General features: G+C 48.9%; 2 protein-coding genes across 3 annotated transcripts in view; both read left to right on the forward strand.

Moving 5' to 3' along the window:
- Window positions 1–469: 469 nt before the first annotated feature.
- Window positions 470–5796, forward strand: ERAL1 (Era like 12S mitochondrial rRNA chaperone 1). Its single transcript, XM_083875139.1, has 11 exons — window positions 470–582; window positions 781–996; window positions 1084–1211; window positions 1297–1374; window positions 1514–1560; window positions 1915–1976; window positions 2390–2502; window positions 2935–3315; window positions 3740–3889; window positions 4147–4227; window positions 4494–5796. Exons 1-11 carry the CDS (start codon window positions 495–497, stop codon window positions 4614–4616), a joined length of 1467 nt encoding a protein of 488 aa, XP_083731265.1. The 5' UTR covers window positions 470–494; the 3' UTR covers window positions 4617–5796.
- A 1307-nt stretch (window positions 5797–7103) lies between these two features.
- The window catches only part of FAM222B (family with sequence similarity 222 member B), a 36452-nt gene continuing 28606 nt past the window's right edge, over window positions 7104–14949 (forward strand). For both annotated transcript variants that reach the window (XM_083875217.1, XM_083875218.1), the window contains exon 1: window positions 7104–7163. The gene's annotated coding sequence lies outside the window, so the exon portion shown is untranslated. The remainder of the gene's footprint in view (window positions 7164–14949) is intronic.

Genomic DNA, 14949 nt, shown 5'->3' on the forward strand with positions numbered 1-14949 from the left:
GGGGACACTGGTGACACTGGAGCACTGGGGGCACTGGGGGGACACTGGTGACGCCGGGAGCACTGAAGGCACTGGGGGGACGCTGGTGACACGGGGAGCACTGAAGGCACTGGGGGGACACTGGTGACACGGGGAGCACTGAAGGCACTGGGGGGACGCTGGTGACACCGGGAGCACTGGGGGCACTGGGGGGACACTTGGGCGGACACTGGTGGCACCGGGAGCACTGGGGGGACACTGGTGACACCGGGAGCACTGGGAGGACACTGGTGACACCGGAGACGCCGCGGTGCCGCCACCTGCACTACGCGGTGGCGCCGGCAGGAGGCGCTCCCGAGTCCCCGCGCCAGCCGCTCCTCGGCCGTTTCCATCCCACAATTCCCCGCGGCACGGCGGCGCTCTATCCCCTCCCTGGCGCTCTCTATGTCCCCGCGCTGTTGCCCAATGGGAGCGGGCACCGCTCGCCTTCCCGGCGTGTCCCGCGGCGGCCCGACATGGCGGCTCCCATGGCCGCGGCCGCCTCCCGGGCCGCGCTCTGGGCCGCCGCTGCCGCCGCGGCGGGGCCGCTCCGGCTGGGAGCAGGTGCGCTGGGGCCGCGGGCGCACTCTGGGGGTGGCTGAATCTGGGAGGTGACCGACGGGACGCCGGGGCGGATCGGGACCGGCCGAGAGGCCTTGTGGTGGGGTGAGCGCTGCCCGGGCGCTGCGTGTGGAGGTGGGGGCCAACGCGATCTTGGTGTGGTTTAGGTACGTTCTTGGTATAGTCGGTATTTTCTTCCAGCTCGCCTCCCGGGGAGCCGCTGCAGCAGAAGCAGCCTGGCGCTGAGTAGGAGCATCCTGAGCGTTCCCAGGAGCAGCTCGGCGCTGGGCGGGATCCCGAGCGTTCCCAGCCGCGGGAGCGGGAGCAGTTCGGCGCTGGGCAGCCTCCTGGGCATCCCCGCCGAGGCCCCGCCCGCCGCTCTGGGCCAGCACCCGCCGCCCGTGGCCACCGACAAAGGTGAGCGGTGCCGCCCCGCCCCGCACCAGGGCGATCCCGGCCCGCGGAGGGGTTTGGCGGTATCCGAGCTCCTCCTTTCTCCGGCAGAGGAGCAGAAGCGCCTGCTGGAGAATCGGCCGGACCAGCCGCAAAACCCCAAGGTGCTGAGGGTCGCCATCATTGGTGCTCCCAACGCCGGGAAATCCACACTCTCCAACCAGCTCCTGGGCAGGAAGGTGAAGCTGGGGTGGAGCTCACGCTGTTACCTTGGATTTTTTGGCATGTCCTGGCTGTGTAACAGGGTTAATTGATTTCCTGCAGGTCTTTCCAGTCTCCAAGAAGGTCCACACCACCCGCTGCAAGGCCCAGGGTGTCATCACACATGGGGACACACAGCTGGTAAGTCCTGGGGACAAAGGGTGGGATTTGCTCCTCTGTATCCCGTGGGATCACTTCTCCTTGCACAAAGATAGGGTTTTACCCTGACCTCTCACTGCTGGCAAGCTTGAAACATTTATTTTTTTTTCCTTTTTTTTAGATCATCCTGGACACACCTGGCCTCACTAATCCCTTAAAAGCCAAAAGGTACCAACCACTGGTGTGGGGAGGGGGGTGTGTGCTGCCTGCCAAGAGTTGATAAAACAGGAATGTGATTTTCACTGTGCAAAGTCTGTGAAATGGGAGTGAGACAAATGCCTATTTTTAGCCTTATTTTGGTCTCCAAGATTTTTTTTTTTTTGTTGCAATTTCAGTAGCGCACAGAGGTGTGATGTCCCTTGAGCCTTTTTGTGTGTGGTTCTGTGTATCTGCACATGACAAGGGGTGTCACAACCCCTAAGGCAGGAGTGAGGGAAAACACTGGTTTCTCTCTACTTTGAGGGAAAGGAACACAATTATAATGAAGTGTGTCTGGTTTACTCATTTGTATGTGTCTTTCAGGCATAATTTAGAAGAAGCCATGCTGACAGACCCGTGGGATAGCATGAAACATGCAGATTTAGGTGGGTTTTCAACTCCTTTTGGATCAAACCAGATCCTTTTCTACCACACAAGATCCCAGCTGTGGTATCTGGGTGTTTTATGGCAGCACAGGCAGCCCAGGGAGTGTGAACAAGGAAGGAAGGGCAGAGAAAAGATCTGGAATATTGAGTTGAGGAGGGAATAAGAACTGCCTGGTGCCAAGGGGAGGCACTTTGGGTTAATAATTAGGTTTGGATGTTCAGATTTAGCACATGTGATGTCATTAGAGTGACATGGGGAAGCTGCATTTTAGTGTTTTGTCAATAAAATTCTTCTTTTTGTGCCTCTCCTGAGGGGGTGGTGGTCACTCCTGAGTGACCATAGACTCCAAAGCTGCAGGTGAACATTATGGAAAATGTAGATTCACCCTGTTTCCCTCCCTGTTTCCTGGCAGTCCTGGTTCTGGTGGACGTGTCGGATCACTGGACACGGAACTCTCTGAGCAAGGAGGTGCTCAAGTGCCTGTCTCAGTTCCCCCACATCCCCAGTGTCCTGGTCCTGAACAAGGTAAGTCCTGCTTGTTCTTCCTGCCTTCTCCAGGCACCACCTGGCATCAGCAGTGGTGGGTTTGTGGCTCCATGGGATGTTAAAGGACACAGGTTTCTCCCTCTGGTCCAGAATATTGAGGGATGCACGTGTACCTGTTGCATACCCAAGCACTCCTGAAGTTGTGCTGCTGTCTGGGATTTAAATCCATCTGGGAAGAGGAGCCAGGTTGATCAGGGAGGATCTCAGCATAGCTGACAGGTTCTCAGTGTATGTGAAACTGTGCTGGTACTGCTGAGACATTCTGCTTTGGCCTCTGGTCACAAAACTCTCCTGTCCTGCAGCAGCTGCTTCCCTGGGTGGTTTCCTCTGGCTCCTTCAGATCCAGGGCCCAGCTGCCCATTTCATTTAGGATAAATCCTGATACCTCTCTCTCTCTGTCTCTGACTTCAGGTGGATATATTAAAGAAGAAGTTTCTCTTGCTGGAAATAGCAACTGACCTGACAGAAGGAATTGTAAATGGAAAGAAACTGGAAGTAAAATCTACACTTAAACAGGATTCCAGATCTTCAGCAAAGCCTCCCTTTCATATCACTCGAGCTTCTCCATCTGAAAGCAAGGTCCCAGAGTCTCCCTTTGGGCAGGAGAAGAATCAGGCCCAGGAAGGCTCTGGTTTGGACAAGAGCTGTGGTGTTGGGGGTGCTGGCACAGGGGAAGCCCAAGGACCAAAGCACCACAAACCTGAGGATCTCAGAGATGCAAAAGGCTGGCCACACTTCCGGGAGATCTTCATGCTGGCAGCTCTCCGTGGGGAGGAGGTGGATACACTCAAGGTAACTCCGTCTGAATTCTGTCACACCTGGAGACTGGGGTGGGATCCCAGCACTTCATAGAGCCTCATCTTCTGCTCCTGGCCTAGGATGGGGGGAAAGTGCCACGTGTCAACATGGGATGTGTCCCTGCTGCATCTCCAGAGTTTTCTGTACAAAACTCTTACCTGAGGCTCTCCAAACAGCAGCTTGTTCACAACAATGAACCCACCCACTGCTGTCTCTCTGCTCCAGGGATTCTGTGGGCTTTTGTCACTGATACACACAGCCCTAGGGAGGGGTTTCAGAGCTTCCCTTTCTCCTTTCCCTGCCCAAAATACCAAACCACTGCCCTGGTGCCAGGCCAGCAGCATCAGAGGGAGCACAGGGGTGTTGGCACTGTGTGGGTGACACGTGGCAGCTGATGGGGATGGTGTTGTGCCCACAGAAGTACCTCCTGATGCAAGCCAAGCCAGGCCCTTGGGAATTCCACAGTGAAGTCCTGACCAACCAGTCCCCTCAGGAGATCTGTGATAACATCATCAGGGAGAAGGTCCTGGAGTACCTGCCCCTTGAAGTGCCTTATGGAGTGACTCAGGTGGGAACTGTGCACAGGCAGACTTGGCCACAAGCTGCTTATTGGGAATTTCAGGCTGTGTGATGAGAATCCCTTTGTTTGGATCTGTGGGATCTGCCAGGCCCTGGGGGGTGACTCAGTACCTGCACCTCAGGTGTGCTCTAAGGCCCCTTCTGTGTGTGAAGGGGCAACCCTTGTGTGCTGGTGTCTCCAGAGAAATGGTGTTGGGGATTCCTGAGGATTTTCCAGGGTTGCTGAGTGCTCCCTTGCTGTTGCAGGTGACGGAGATATGGGAGGAAGGAGAATGTGGGGAGCTCCTCATCATGCAGAGCCTCCTGGTACCAAGGGAGTCTCATAAAGTGAGTGAGGGAAGAAAGATGGGATGCTGGGGAGGGTGAAGGGAGGTTGCCCAAGTCCAATATGTGCATCCTTGGTGTGATCCCCTCTCCCTCTCTTTTGGGAAGAGCCACGTACCCAATTCTGACTGTTCAGTAGCAACTTACACATTCCTGAAGTTGCCTCATGGTTTAATGTTGGAATTTCCCTCGTTGCTTCTGTGGCTGCACTGTCCTCCTGGGCAATGTAAGGGTGAGTTTGATGATGTTCTCTCTGGGTTTTAACACAGAGGATGTTGATTGGAAGAGGAGGAAAGGTCATCAGCAGGATTGCTCAGGAGGCTGGCCAGGACCTGATGAACACCTTCCTGTGTGACGTCCGCCTGAAACTCAAGGTGGAAGTGAAGGGTTGAACTCTTTGTGTGTTTTAACAGCCCTTGAACTCTCTGATCATGTGGAGAAACCAGTCCTGGGGTTATCTTGGCACCTTTGTTCAATCCAGGAATAGAGGATGATGGAATCACTACAGTGGGCTGAAGTGGAATATATTATTCTTTGGGGGAACACCTAAACTTAATTAAAATCTTCAGACCTTCTGTGGCATCTGAACTGGGGACAGACACTGAAGAATCAGCTGCACCCATGATTCTGGTACTGCATCTCCAGAGCTGCCACCCACTTCTTGTGGGCTGTGTCTCATGTCCTTGCTCTCAGGTGTTTGTACGTGGGAGTTCAGGAACATCTCCTGCCTTGTAGCAAACAAAGGGTCTCAGTGAAGGATTGTCAGCACAGGCTTGTAATCTCTTCTGAAGGCTGAATCATGGTCACACAGGAGGATGAGGTCACCCCAGCCCACCTGATGCTCTCATGTTGACATTTCTCCCTGCCCTGTTGAAGTTGGTGGGTGTAGGGAGTCAGTTTTAGGGATTTGCTGGAACATCTGTAATGCCTGACTGGCTCATCTGTCACACGAAACCAGCATGGACCTACTTTTTAGGAATTCGAGTAGTTTATTGCATCAGTTACTTCCAACTCCTCACTCTTTGCACCAGGGTCACAGATACAAACACAGAAGCTGTTGCAGATAAAGAAAACCCCTGAGTGGGAAGAGCAGCAGGTTCTGCAGCTCAGGTGTAACAGAGAGCACCTGGCACAGGTGAGGCTGGAGGAGCAGGGCTGGCTCTGCAGAACCCTTGGCATGGTGGAGCCTGGCACCACATGTGTGTGCCTGGACCTGGTGTTTGGGGCTTGTTGGGTCTCTTTTGTCAGGCATTTGGAGCACTTCCTGCCGGAAATCCAGGTAAATCTCCATGGGCAGTTCTAAATTAACATCTCTGAAGGAAGAAAACCCCAGCAGGGGTGAAGAGATTGAGAAGGCTCTGGAACCCAAACTTGCTCAGCCCTTTGTCCCCCTCTGGTGCACTGTGAGAGAGATGTTTTACCCTTCTGCTGAAGAATTCTATCTGGAGTGTGAAAACTGGGTTGGGAAACTTCCATGGAGTGTCTTTCCTTGTTTCCCAGGAGCAGGGGGTGCTGTGGTCCCTTGAATGCTGCTGTCCAACTTTTGTATTGCCCTTGCAATAAAATGAGGTCCCAGCACAAGTGATTGTTCTCTCCTTTATTCTTCCCTGGCAGCCTGACCTCACAGCCACCACCTTCCCTCTGTTTTATTCCAGCTCAAACCAGGGCACTTTCATGTCATTCCTCTTTCCCAGCTGAGCTTAGATCCCCTTTCCTGAGCTGTGACTCCTGAAGGTTGCACCTTGTGGGGGGAAAAGCTGGGTGAGCAGGGTTGGAGGGGTTTCGTGGGATGGGGTACAAGGGGAAGCTGTCCCCTCTGTGTGGCCATGTCACCCTGTGCTGCCCCAGAGCTTCATCCCAGGCTGCTTCCAGGGATGGAGCAGAATTCCCAGAGCAACAGCCATTTCTGGGGCAGTGGAAATGCTCGTGGCATGGGAAGGGGTGAAGTCTCTCACCTTCCTGATCTGCAGCTCCTTAACGAGCTTTGAGAATTAGGTTAATGAGCCCATTGCAAGCCCATCGCAGGGGTGCGAATCATCACTTCCCTGTGGGAAAAAACTTCACTAAGGAGTGTGGAGGGTGTCTGTCGAGACCTCAGTGTGGGCAGCACTGGAGCTGTGGCACAGCCCCCTCTGTGTCCCCTTCCTGGCCTGCCTGCATCCCCCTGTCCACCCCCGTGTTCCTTCATGTCCTCCCTGTGCCTCTGCCATGACTCAATGTCCTCTGTATGTCCCTGCCGTGTCCCTCCCTGTTCCCTGGATGTCCCTATCACGTCCTCCCTATGCTCCCCATGCCGTCCCTTCATGTCTCCTGTGTCCCACAGTCTGTACCTGCCGTGCCCCTCCCTCATACCCCCCCAAATGCCCCCCAATGTCCTCCCCGTGTCCCCCAGTGTGTACCCGCCGTGTCCCTCCCTCATGTCCCCCAATGTTCCCCAATGTCCTCCCCATGTCCCTCAGTGTGTGCCCAGTGTCACTCCCTCATGCCCCCCAATATCCTCGCCGTGTCCCTCCTTCATACCCCCCAAATGTCCCCCAAATGCCCCCCAATGTCCCCCAGTATGTCCCCGCCGTGTTCCTCCCTCATACCCCCGCAAATGCCGCCCGATGTCCCCCCAATGTCCCCCAGTGTGTCCCCGCCGTGTCCCTCCCTCACGCCCCGCGCTGTCCCCGCCGTGTCCCCGATCCCCGCCGTTCTCTGCACTACCCGCGGTTACCGGCAGGGGGCGGCGCTCCGCTGCCCCCCCTCATTCCCCCCCCTCTCTCGCTCCCGTGGCCGCGGGGCCGCGCGTGCGCGGGGCGGGGCGGGCGGCGCGCGGGCCGCGCGTGCGCGGGGGCGGCTGCGCAGCCAGCACGGCCGGGGCGGGCGGCGGCGGCGGCGGCGGGGCCGGGCGGGCACAGCGGCGGCGGCGCCATGAGGCCCGGGCAGGGGCACCGAGAGTAAGTGCGGCACGCGGCGGGGGCGAGGGCGCGGCCCCACCGTCACCTCCTCCCCCTCTTCCTCCTCATCATCATCCTCATCCCCCTACTCCCCCTGGCAGCGCGGCGGGACCGCCGCCGTTCATACCCCCCCCCCACCCCACACACACCATTGTCCTTCCCGGGTGTCCCCTCCCCTCCGCCCGCTGAGGCATCACCGGTGTGGCGACCCGCCCCCTGTCGCGACACCCGCCGCCTGTCGCGACAATGGCTCCCCCCCGCCTCGCCGGGCTCTCGGCGGAGCCCCCGGTGCCCCCGTTCCCTGTCCCCGGGTCGCGATAGCGCCTCGGCCATCGCGACACAAGTGCCGTCAGCGGGAAGGGGGGATTGCGGTCGCAGTGCGAGCACATCCTTTGTGTGATTCTTTTCCCGAGAAAAGTGTCTTTTTTGCAAGAGACTCGCAAGAGGCTGGCTTGGGCTGGAAGGGACCTCAAAGCCCGTCTTTCCCACGGGCAGGGAACAGGTATCGGCAGTAAATTATCCGTCGTTTTTATTCCCTACCGACCAATTTCCAAGTGTCTGAAGAGGAAGAAGAAGAAGAAGAAGAAGAAAACTGCAGAGCTGGACTCCAGTTCTCAGTCCACTCGTGCAGCAGCAAAGTGCTGAGATGGTTTCGGTTCTGCAGCGTGTGAACCTCCCCGACCAACACCTGCGAGGGCTCACCTGCGACTCTCACCCTCCCTTGGTAGCACTAGGTACAAGTTTAGGGTAAATCACAGATGCAGCTTGATTAGTTCAACCAGAATTTGTTCTCCTCACTTCTTACTACGGTCCTTAATTTTTCCGTAGTTGCGTTCTCAACAAAATATAAGTTTTTCTGGAAAACTTTTTGCAGCAATACTTTTTTTTTTTTCTCCTCTTTATTGCACAAGCCCGGTTCTTTGTTGCTCCTCCGGTCGCTGCGGGAGAGGAGGGAGCTGGGAGCTCTCAGGAGATGAGGTTGGGTTCCTAAGTGATGTCATTTGTGCTGGAGCAACGGTGGTGACTTTGTGATGGAATAAATCCTCCTGGACATGTTGGGGCTTTGTGATATTGTGTGTGTGTGTGCACTGTGGAAACTTTGTCTGATTCAGCAGCCAGCTGAGAAAATCCTGTGCTCCATAGGCAGTGAGGGAAGAGGGTGATGAGAGTAGCGTTTTCCTTTCAGCCTGTTTATTTCTGATTGAAGGTTTTTAAGAATTTGAACTTGTTAAGAGTCTGTTCATTTAAATGGGGGCATAAAGCAGTGGGGGAAGATGATGTTCAGGGGTCTTACAGGTGTTAGAGGTGGAGAGAGCAGAGTTTTGCAACCAGCAGCAGTGAAGGATTCAGGGAGAGCTTTCAGGTGGGTCTGGTGTCCTGTGAAGCCAGTCCAGAGGGTCTGGAAGCTTGGAGAGGAAAAGCAGTGATAACAGAAAGCAAACTTAAAAGCAAATGTGCTCACGATTAATTTTCAGCAGAGGAAGGTTTGGATCAAAAGCGAGTGAGAGTCAGAGGGTAAGGTTTGCAATTAACACACAATCTAAGCTTTCATGAAGAAATGCTTCCATAAAAGAAAGGCTGTTTATTTTCTAAATGATATTTACACCAGGTAGAATTTCTGAGGTGAAGAAATAAGAATTGCCCCTTGTCTGGGGGAGCACAGGTCGAGCAGGGGCTGGAAGAGGAGTTGATGAATTGGCTGCAATTCACAGGCATTGCTTCAAATATTTTCATTATTTCTCAACTATTTTAAGAAGCTGTATTGAATTCCAGCCCAACCAGCCTGATAGTCTGGAGAGAGGAAGGATGTGTATTGCTGGAGCAAGAATTAAGCAAAAATAGATAAATCTGACATAATGGATGACAAGGGAAAGCTGATTGCTGAAAGATGCTGGCATGCTCTGTTTTTGCATGCTTGGCATATATTCTGTTGTGTTACATGGCTTTTGAAGTGTAAAAAAAAAGAGAAAGAAATCTCATTTTGTGCTGAGATAAAAGAAAAGGCAGGTGCTTAAATTCTGTTAAGGATCAGCTTTGATACTGACATGAAGTAGTGACCTCGCTTGCATTTACCCCCCTGTCATTTTGTGAACTTCTCAATAGAATAAATAATTCACTTAGCACCAAATAAATGCCATTTAATAAGGTGGTATTTTTGATCCCCCTTTCACTTCACATTGCAAACAGTTTCACACTTTTTCAGCTTGAGCACAGCCTGGGGTGCTATTTCTGTTAATAACATTAAAAATATGTTGGAGAATGTCCACGTAGTATTGTCTTTTCTCCAAATGTGAAATTAAGGAACCGTTGTGTTCTCTGCAGCTTGGATATTTGCCTTCATTTAAGCCTTATTTGTATTTGTTTCAAGTTGTCCTCTGATAGATAAGCTTTTATATCTATGCTTCCTTCTGGGAACAGTTACCAGATCAAGAGGAGAAGTAAGGATTTTTGTCAAGGACTGAAATATCTCTATTTCCCAGAAGCTCAGACAATGTGCAGGAGCCTCAGCTTGTGTCCTCTGCTGCACTTGCAGAAATGCCTGGATGTGGGATAGAAACTTTTATCAGTGTTTCCAGTTCAATGTTTCACTTTTTCACATTGGTTTGTCCATTCATTTTTACTCTTCTTCACTTTTGACCATGACTTGTTACTGGCCAACAGATGGAGATGGGAGATGAGGAAACAGAAAATTTTGCCCTGGCTGTCCTCACCCCAAAAACCTCCATCACCAAAACATTTTATATCCTGTATATTCCTGTCTCACTCATCTTCAGTGAGGTAACAGTGAGGAGAGTCACAAATTTATGAAGTGAGGGGTAAAGTAACTTGCAGGATTCTGGGATTTATGGAGTTGCTAAATACACCACCAAGAATGTAGCCACAGCCTGATTTGTTTGAGTCGTTTAACAGATGATCAGCACTTTTAAATAATTGCTTTAAGAACATGTAGTTCACTGAAATGCTACACCCAGCAGGTGAGTAACAGGTCACTCTGTTGTGTAGTAGCGCACTGTATCCAGGGTCTGCTGACTCTTCAGAGGCTGTTTTTTGGGGTAAGATGCCCCTGAGGATGACTAAAGGTTTCACAATTTTCTGCACCTGTCATCTGTCACCCCACCCTTTCCAATTGTCAGCATTTGAAATGTTTAAACAATTTTAAACGTTCTCAAACTAGGAAGTGAAGTGAGTAATTGAATTTTTTATTCCTTGTGTGGTATGCCACATTCCCATTTTCCCATTGTATTTTGTGACTCGTGTTAAAATCTTCACCACACAGATCTTGGAGCAATTTTTTTCTTTTAATTGCAGATCGTTACTTTGACTGCGAATGCTAAAATGAGTTTGTCACATTATTCATCTTCCTTCTTTAAAAAAAAAAAAAAAAAAAAAAAAAAAAAAAAAAAAAAAAAAAAAAAAAAAGCTTTCCAAATACTGATTGAGGAACAGAACTTCTGAACAGGCATTCTGCTGGCTGACATCCAGAAAAGTTGTTCTGAACTTTACCCAAAGATATTTTTCCAAGGGGTTATAATCTTTCAAAAGCTGATTTTACTGTCCAAGCAGGGCATAGCTTGGCCTGCACCTGGAGCTGACAGTGTTCATCTGCTGCTGATTTCTATGTTTTTAGTAAATCTGATTTAAATGAGCACTTAAAAAACCATCAGCTGTAGTTTATGACTGTTCCAACCTCATAGATCCTATAGGTCCCTTTTCCTTATTTCAGCACATTCTGTCTGGGTGTCTCTCCATGTCTCCCCACTCATTTTGTGTTTGTTCTGTTGTTGCTGTAATTATTCCCCCATTGTGCTTAAGAATTATGCCTGGTTTATGTATTCCCATTGCTTAACTTGTTTATTCTGTGTGTGAAGATTAGTCCAAGTTTCCAGGGTTTATGAGGAAAATGGTGATATTTCATTCTTGGAATAATTTCTCAGGAATGTAGTTTGGCTGCAGTGTGGATTTGGTAGGGAATAGTGGGGGTGTTGCACTTGGGGATGAAAACTGGGAAAGATTTTTTTCATGTGGATTCCCAAGTCCCATTCAGGGATTCTGGAGTGCTTGGAATGCGTGGAGCACCGAGTTGTTGATGTATTTTGAGATAACTGAGCTGTTCCAGGCTTTTAAATAGATGCATTGATGGGTGTACCAGGGGGAAATGTTTTAGGAAACAGGTTCTCTATAGATGCAACGGTTCTGAGACAGACCTTTAAGTACAATTCTGCTGAATTAGGTGACAGATCCTGCCTGCAGCAGGTGTGGGTCCTGTAGGATCTTCAGTGGGCAACGAGTGCTAACATTTAATTTTTTATGATGTGTGTAGTAAAGGTGATGTAGAAAAGGTGAACCGTGGAAGTGCAGCTATTTTTAGTGTTAAAGGGAGAAAAAAGCAGCCAGAAAATGATCTACTAAGTGATACATTGCTGACGTCTGTGGTGCAGCCAACCCAATTAAGGTGCTGTATATTGTTTCCAGCAGGATTCTGATTGTTTCTAATTTGGGAACCACGCGAGAGCAAGTGGAAATAGGTGAAACGCCGTGCTCTGCTCTGCAGAGTGGATCTAGCATCCAGTTGTTCTCTGTAATTTCCCTCCTCAGGCCTGGGACAATCTCCCTGGCCTGGCTAAGGTGGGAGCCACACATGCGAAAAAAAAATAAAATTCTCCTGTGTGTTTTTATTGGTAAAATATCCCATAAGTCAGTGTTGAGCTCTGTGGATTCTTTTCTCATTTCCTGGCCCCAGCATATCCTTTGCTGTATCCTGCTGTCCCTGTCCTTGCCTTCATGTTGTTAAACTTGGAGTGTGCCTGTTGGAGGATATGTGTCTCACAGTCCTGCCCTTTCCTGTGGCTGTCCCTTGCCACTCATTTTGTTCCTCTCCCCAGGCAGTTGCTGCATGGAAAACACTTTGAAAAACATGTTAAGGTGACTGTCTTGAGCCAATACCACATATATCTATGTATAGATATAGTTTAAATTCTGTTGGAAGGAAATCTTTGTATGAATCTTTTTCAAAAAATTATGCAGATGCTCCCACTCTCCAAAGTAAACTTCCTCCTCTGCTTATCTTTTTTTAAACCTGGAATGAAAAACAGCATGTCTTCTTAACATCTGGAAAGGGGAGCCCTTCATGCCTACTTTATATTCTTTTATCCAGCATTGTTCTTTGTTCATCCTTCTGTTTTGGCACTGGTTTTCTTAATTTGTTGTCTTCTAAGCTGAAGGAATGTCATGTGCTTTGGTTTTGTTGTGGACAGGGAAAATTAGGGATTTGCTCGCCCTTCTCTTCCAGCTCATCAGTGTGTTCTGATTCTGGGTTGGTTTTTATTTTCTTCAGCTACAGCAAAGCCCTCAGCTTTTGCCTCAAATGGGTGGTGTGTTCCTGGAGCTGGTAATTCGTGCATCCCTTGACTCTAAATTGTTCACAGCTCTGCTGAGCATTTGTGAATGAGCGTGGAGGAAAATCAATATATGAAAAAGCCAGAGTAGGGGAGGAAAAACAGCTTTTCCAGCACCTTTTCCTGGTCACACCGTTGCCTGATTTAGTTTTTGTGTCTGTGAACGCTTTAGTGTTTAAATTTAGAAATGGATTGTTTTGGAACCAGTCACTTTTAAGATCGTTTCCAGGAGATTTGTGTGTAATTTAATCTCATTCAGGTTTGCTGCTCTCTGATCTGCTTGTTCTGCAAGACTTCAGGTTCTCTGTTTCCCTGTACCTCTCCCACTGTATTCTACAAATCTGTTCGGGTTTTTTTTCCAATCAAAACTGCAGCAGCATTTATTAATCTTTTTATACCTTTGCTATTCCCTGTTTCTGTTTATTGACAAGGTGGTGCTTCTTACAATAAATTAGAGGTTTTAAAAAATGTAACTGCAGTGTCTCTGAAGGATCTCATTAGTGATTATTATACAAATGCTCTAGAAATTGAATTTAGAATTTAGAAATTAGCCTGAATAATATATTTAGTATTTCTGCTGTATATTCTCTTATATTTACTATTCATTTCCAGCACTGCTTAGTTTAATATTTCAGGGCATCTTTTTACTTAGAGCTTATCAATGAGTGAAGTTGCTGATGAAGAACCAAGAAAAAATTCTTCTCAGAATGTGGCAGTCCAACATAACATCTCAACCACTTGAATTTAAGTTGAGACAGGAAAGAATTAAGGTTTTTCCATACTTCCATCTAGTGTGCATGAGGGAAATTGCATCCATGGCTAAAATCCCAGTCATTCTCCTAGCAGTTCCAGTTGGGCAAGGATCATCATCCACTGGTCTTTGTTAAGCAGTTACTGCTGATGAACTGACAGCTTTGAGATCCAAGTATTTATGTAGTGGTACCTTTGTGATGTCCATAAAATGGTGATGTGTGAAGTTTGGGAAAAATCACCTTTCACCATGTGGTGTTTGTGCTCTCCTTCACTGTGCTCTGCTTTATTTACTTGTCACTCTGTGCTAGGATTTCAGCTGCTTGATTTATGAATTATTGCTGTTGAAATAAAATTAAAGTGGCTGTTCAGTTATTTAAGAGCCAATTAAATCTGATTTTATTCTGATGTAACATTTCCAGTGAAAGGGCATAAAACGCAGTCTGTGGGGGAAAGTTAGATCTAAAAATGGTTAGTGTTTATTTTTTATAATCTGTCCTTTCGACAGCTTGACTTGGCAAATAAAATCCTTTGCAATCTCACAGCAGTGACTGCAGATGTTAGAAATTGCTCTGTATAAGAAAATAAAACAGGTTTGGTGCTTTCAGTGATCCTGTATAAACCTTTAGCTTTGGCTGCTGGTTGGAGAATGTATCCAGCCAGGAGAAAGGAATTTGCAAAGCTTTTGGAGAATATAATTTATTTACCAGCCTTTGGTGACTTTGAAAGGTAGAAACAAAGGGCCTTTTGGGACGAACGTTTCTCAAATCATGGGCTGTGCTGTCCTGGGGGATCAGTGTTAGAATTAGTTGAGTTTCCAGTATCAGATTGTGCTAATTACTGCGAGGTCCCACTCACAGGGGACACTCAGGACGAGCTGCTTTGAGAAGTGCAGCCCAAGAACCTCGTTCATACATGGACAGAGATGGGTCATTTGTGTTGCATTGGAGAGCCAAATTCACTCTGGGGCATGGACACTCCAAAAAAACTAAAGTCACCAGAAAATATCCTGCCAAGACTTGTAGTCCTGAATTTAAATACCAATAAGTACAGCAAGTGGAGGATGAGCAGGTACTTCTCATTACATGTGGCAATTAAAATGTGTCTCTTGGTAGTAGTATTTCTTACTAGGGGAAATGACAGTGCCAATTCCAGTTTTATTCTGACAATTTCACACTGTACATGGTATCTTCTGTGGGCATGGAGGATGCTGACTGAGCTTGTTTTGATATGAAGAGCCTGGTTTGCCTTATTTTTTTTATTAAAAATAAATCATATTGATGTGGATGTAATTTTATTTGTGACTAGACAAGCCTGCACTAGCCAGCTCTCAGGTTTGTGGCGTCTGTCTCCAACAGGATCGTAGATACGGAGAAAATGATTTATTTTAGTCTCCAACGCTCAGATAAAACTCTGATTTTGTGCAGATGGCATTGAAAGGATAACACATAGCTTGGACAAATTTGTATAAACCACCATATATTTCTACTAGAATCCAAATCTTCAGTACATCAGCAATATTGAGGTTTATATTTTTGTGCTAACCTGTTTTTTTTTGGTGTATGGAATTAATTTGTGGGTGTAGAGGTTGGTGGGGATGTTGTCCTCTGGTCTGGCTACTCTGAGCATCCTGGAGAGTC

Source organism: Zosterops lateralis (assembly GCF_965231275.1).
Source record: "Zosterops lateralis genome assembly, chromosome: 19".
NCBI lineage: Eukaryota > Metazoa > Chordata > Aves > Passeriformes > Zosteropidae > Zosterops > Zosterops lateralis.

What these genes read in the sequence shown, in the direction of transcription:
- ERAL1 (XM_083875139.1), top strand. Translation starts at nt 495, where the DNA reads ATGGCGGCTCCCATGGCCGCGGCCGCCTCCCGGGCCGCGCTCTGGGCC. An exon ending in CATGAAACATGCAGATTTAG is followed by an intron (nt 1,977 to 2,389) that starts GTGGGTTTTCAA and finishes GTTTCCTGGCAG; the next exon opens with TCCTGGTTCTGGTGGACGTG. An exon ending in GTGTCCTGGTCCTGAACAAG is followed by an intron (nt 2,503 to 2,934) that starts GTAAGTCCTGCT and finishes CTCTGACTTCAG; the next exon opens with GTGGATATATTAAAGAAGAA.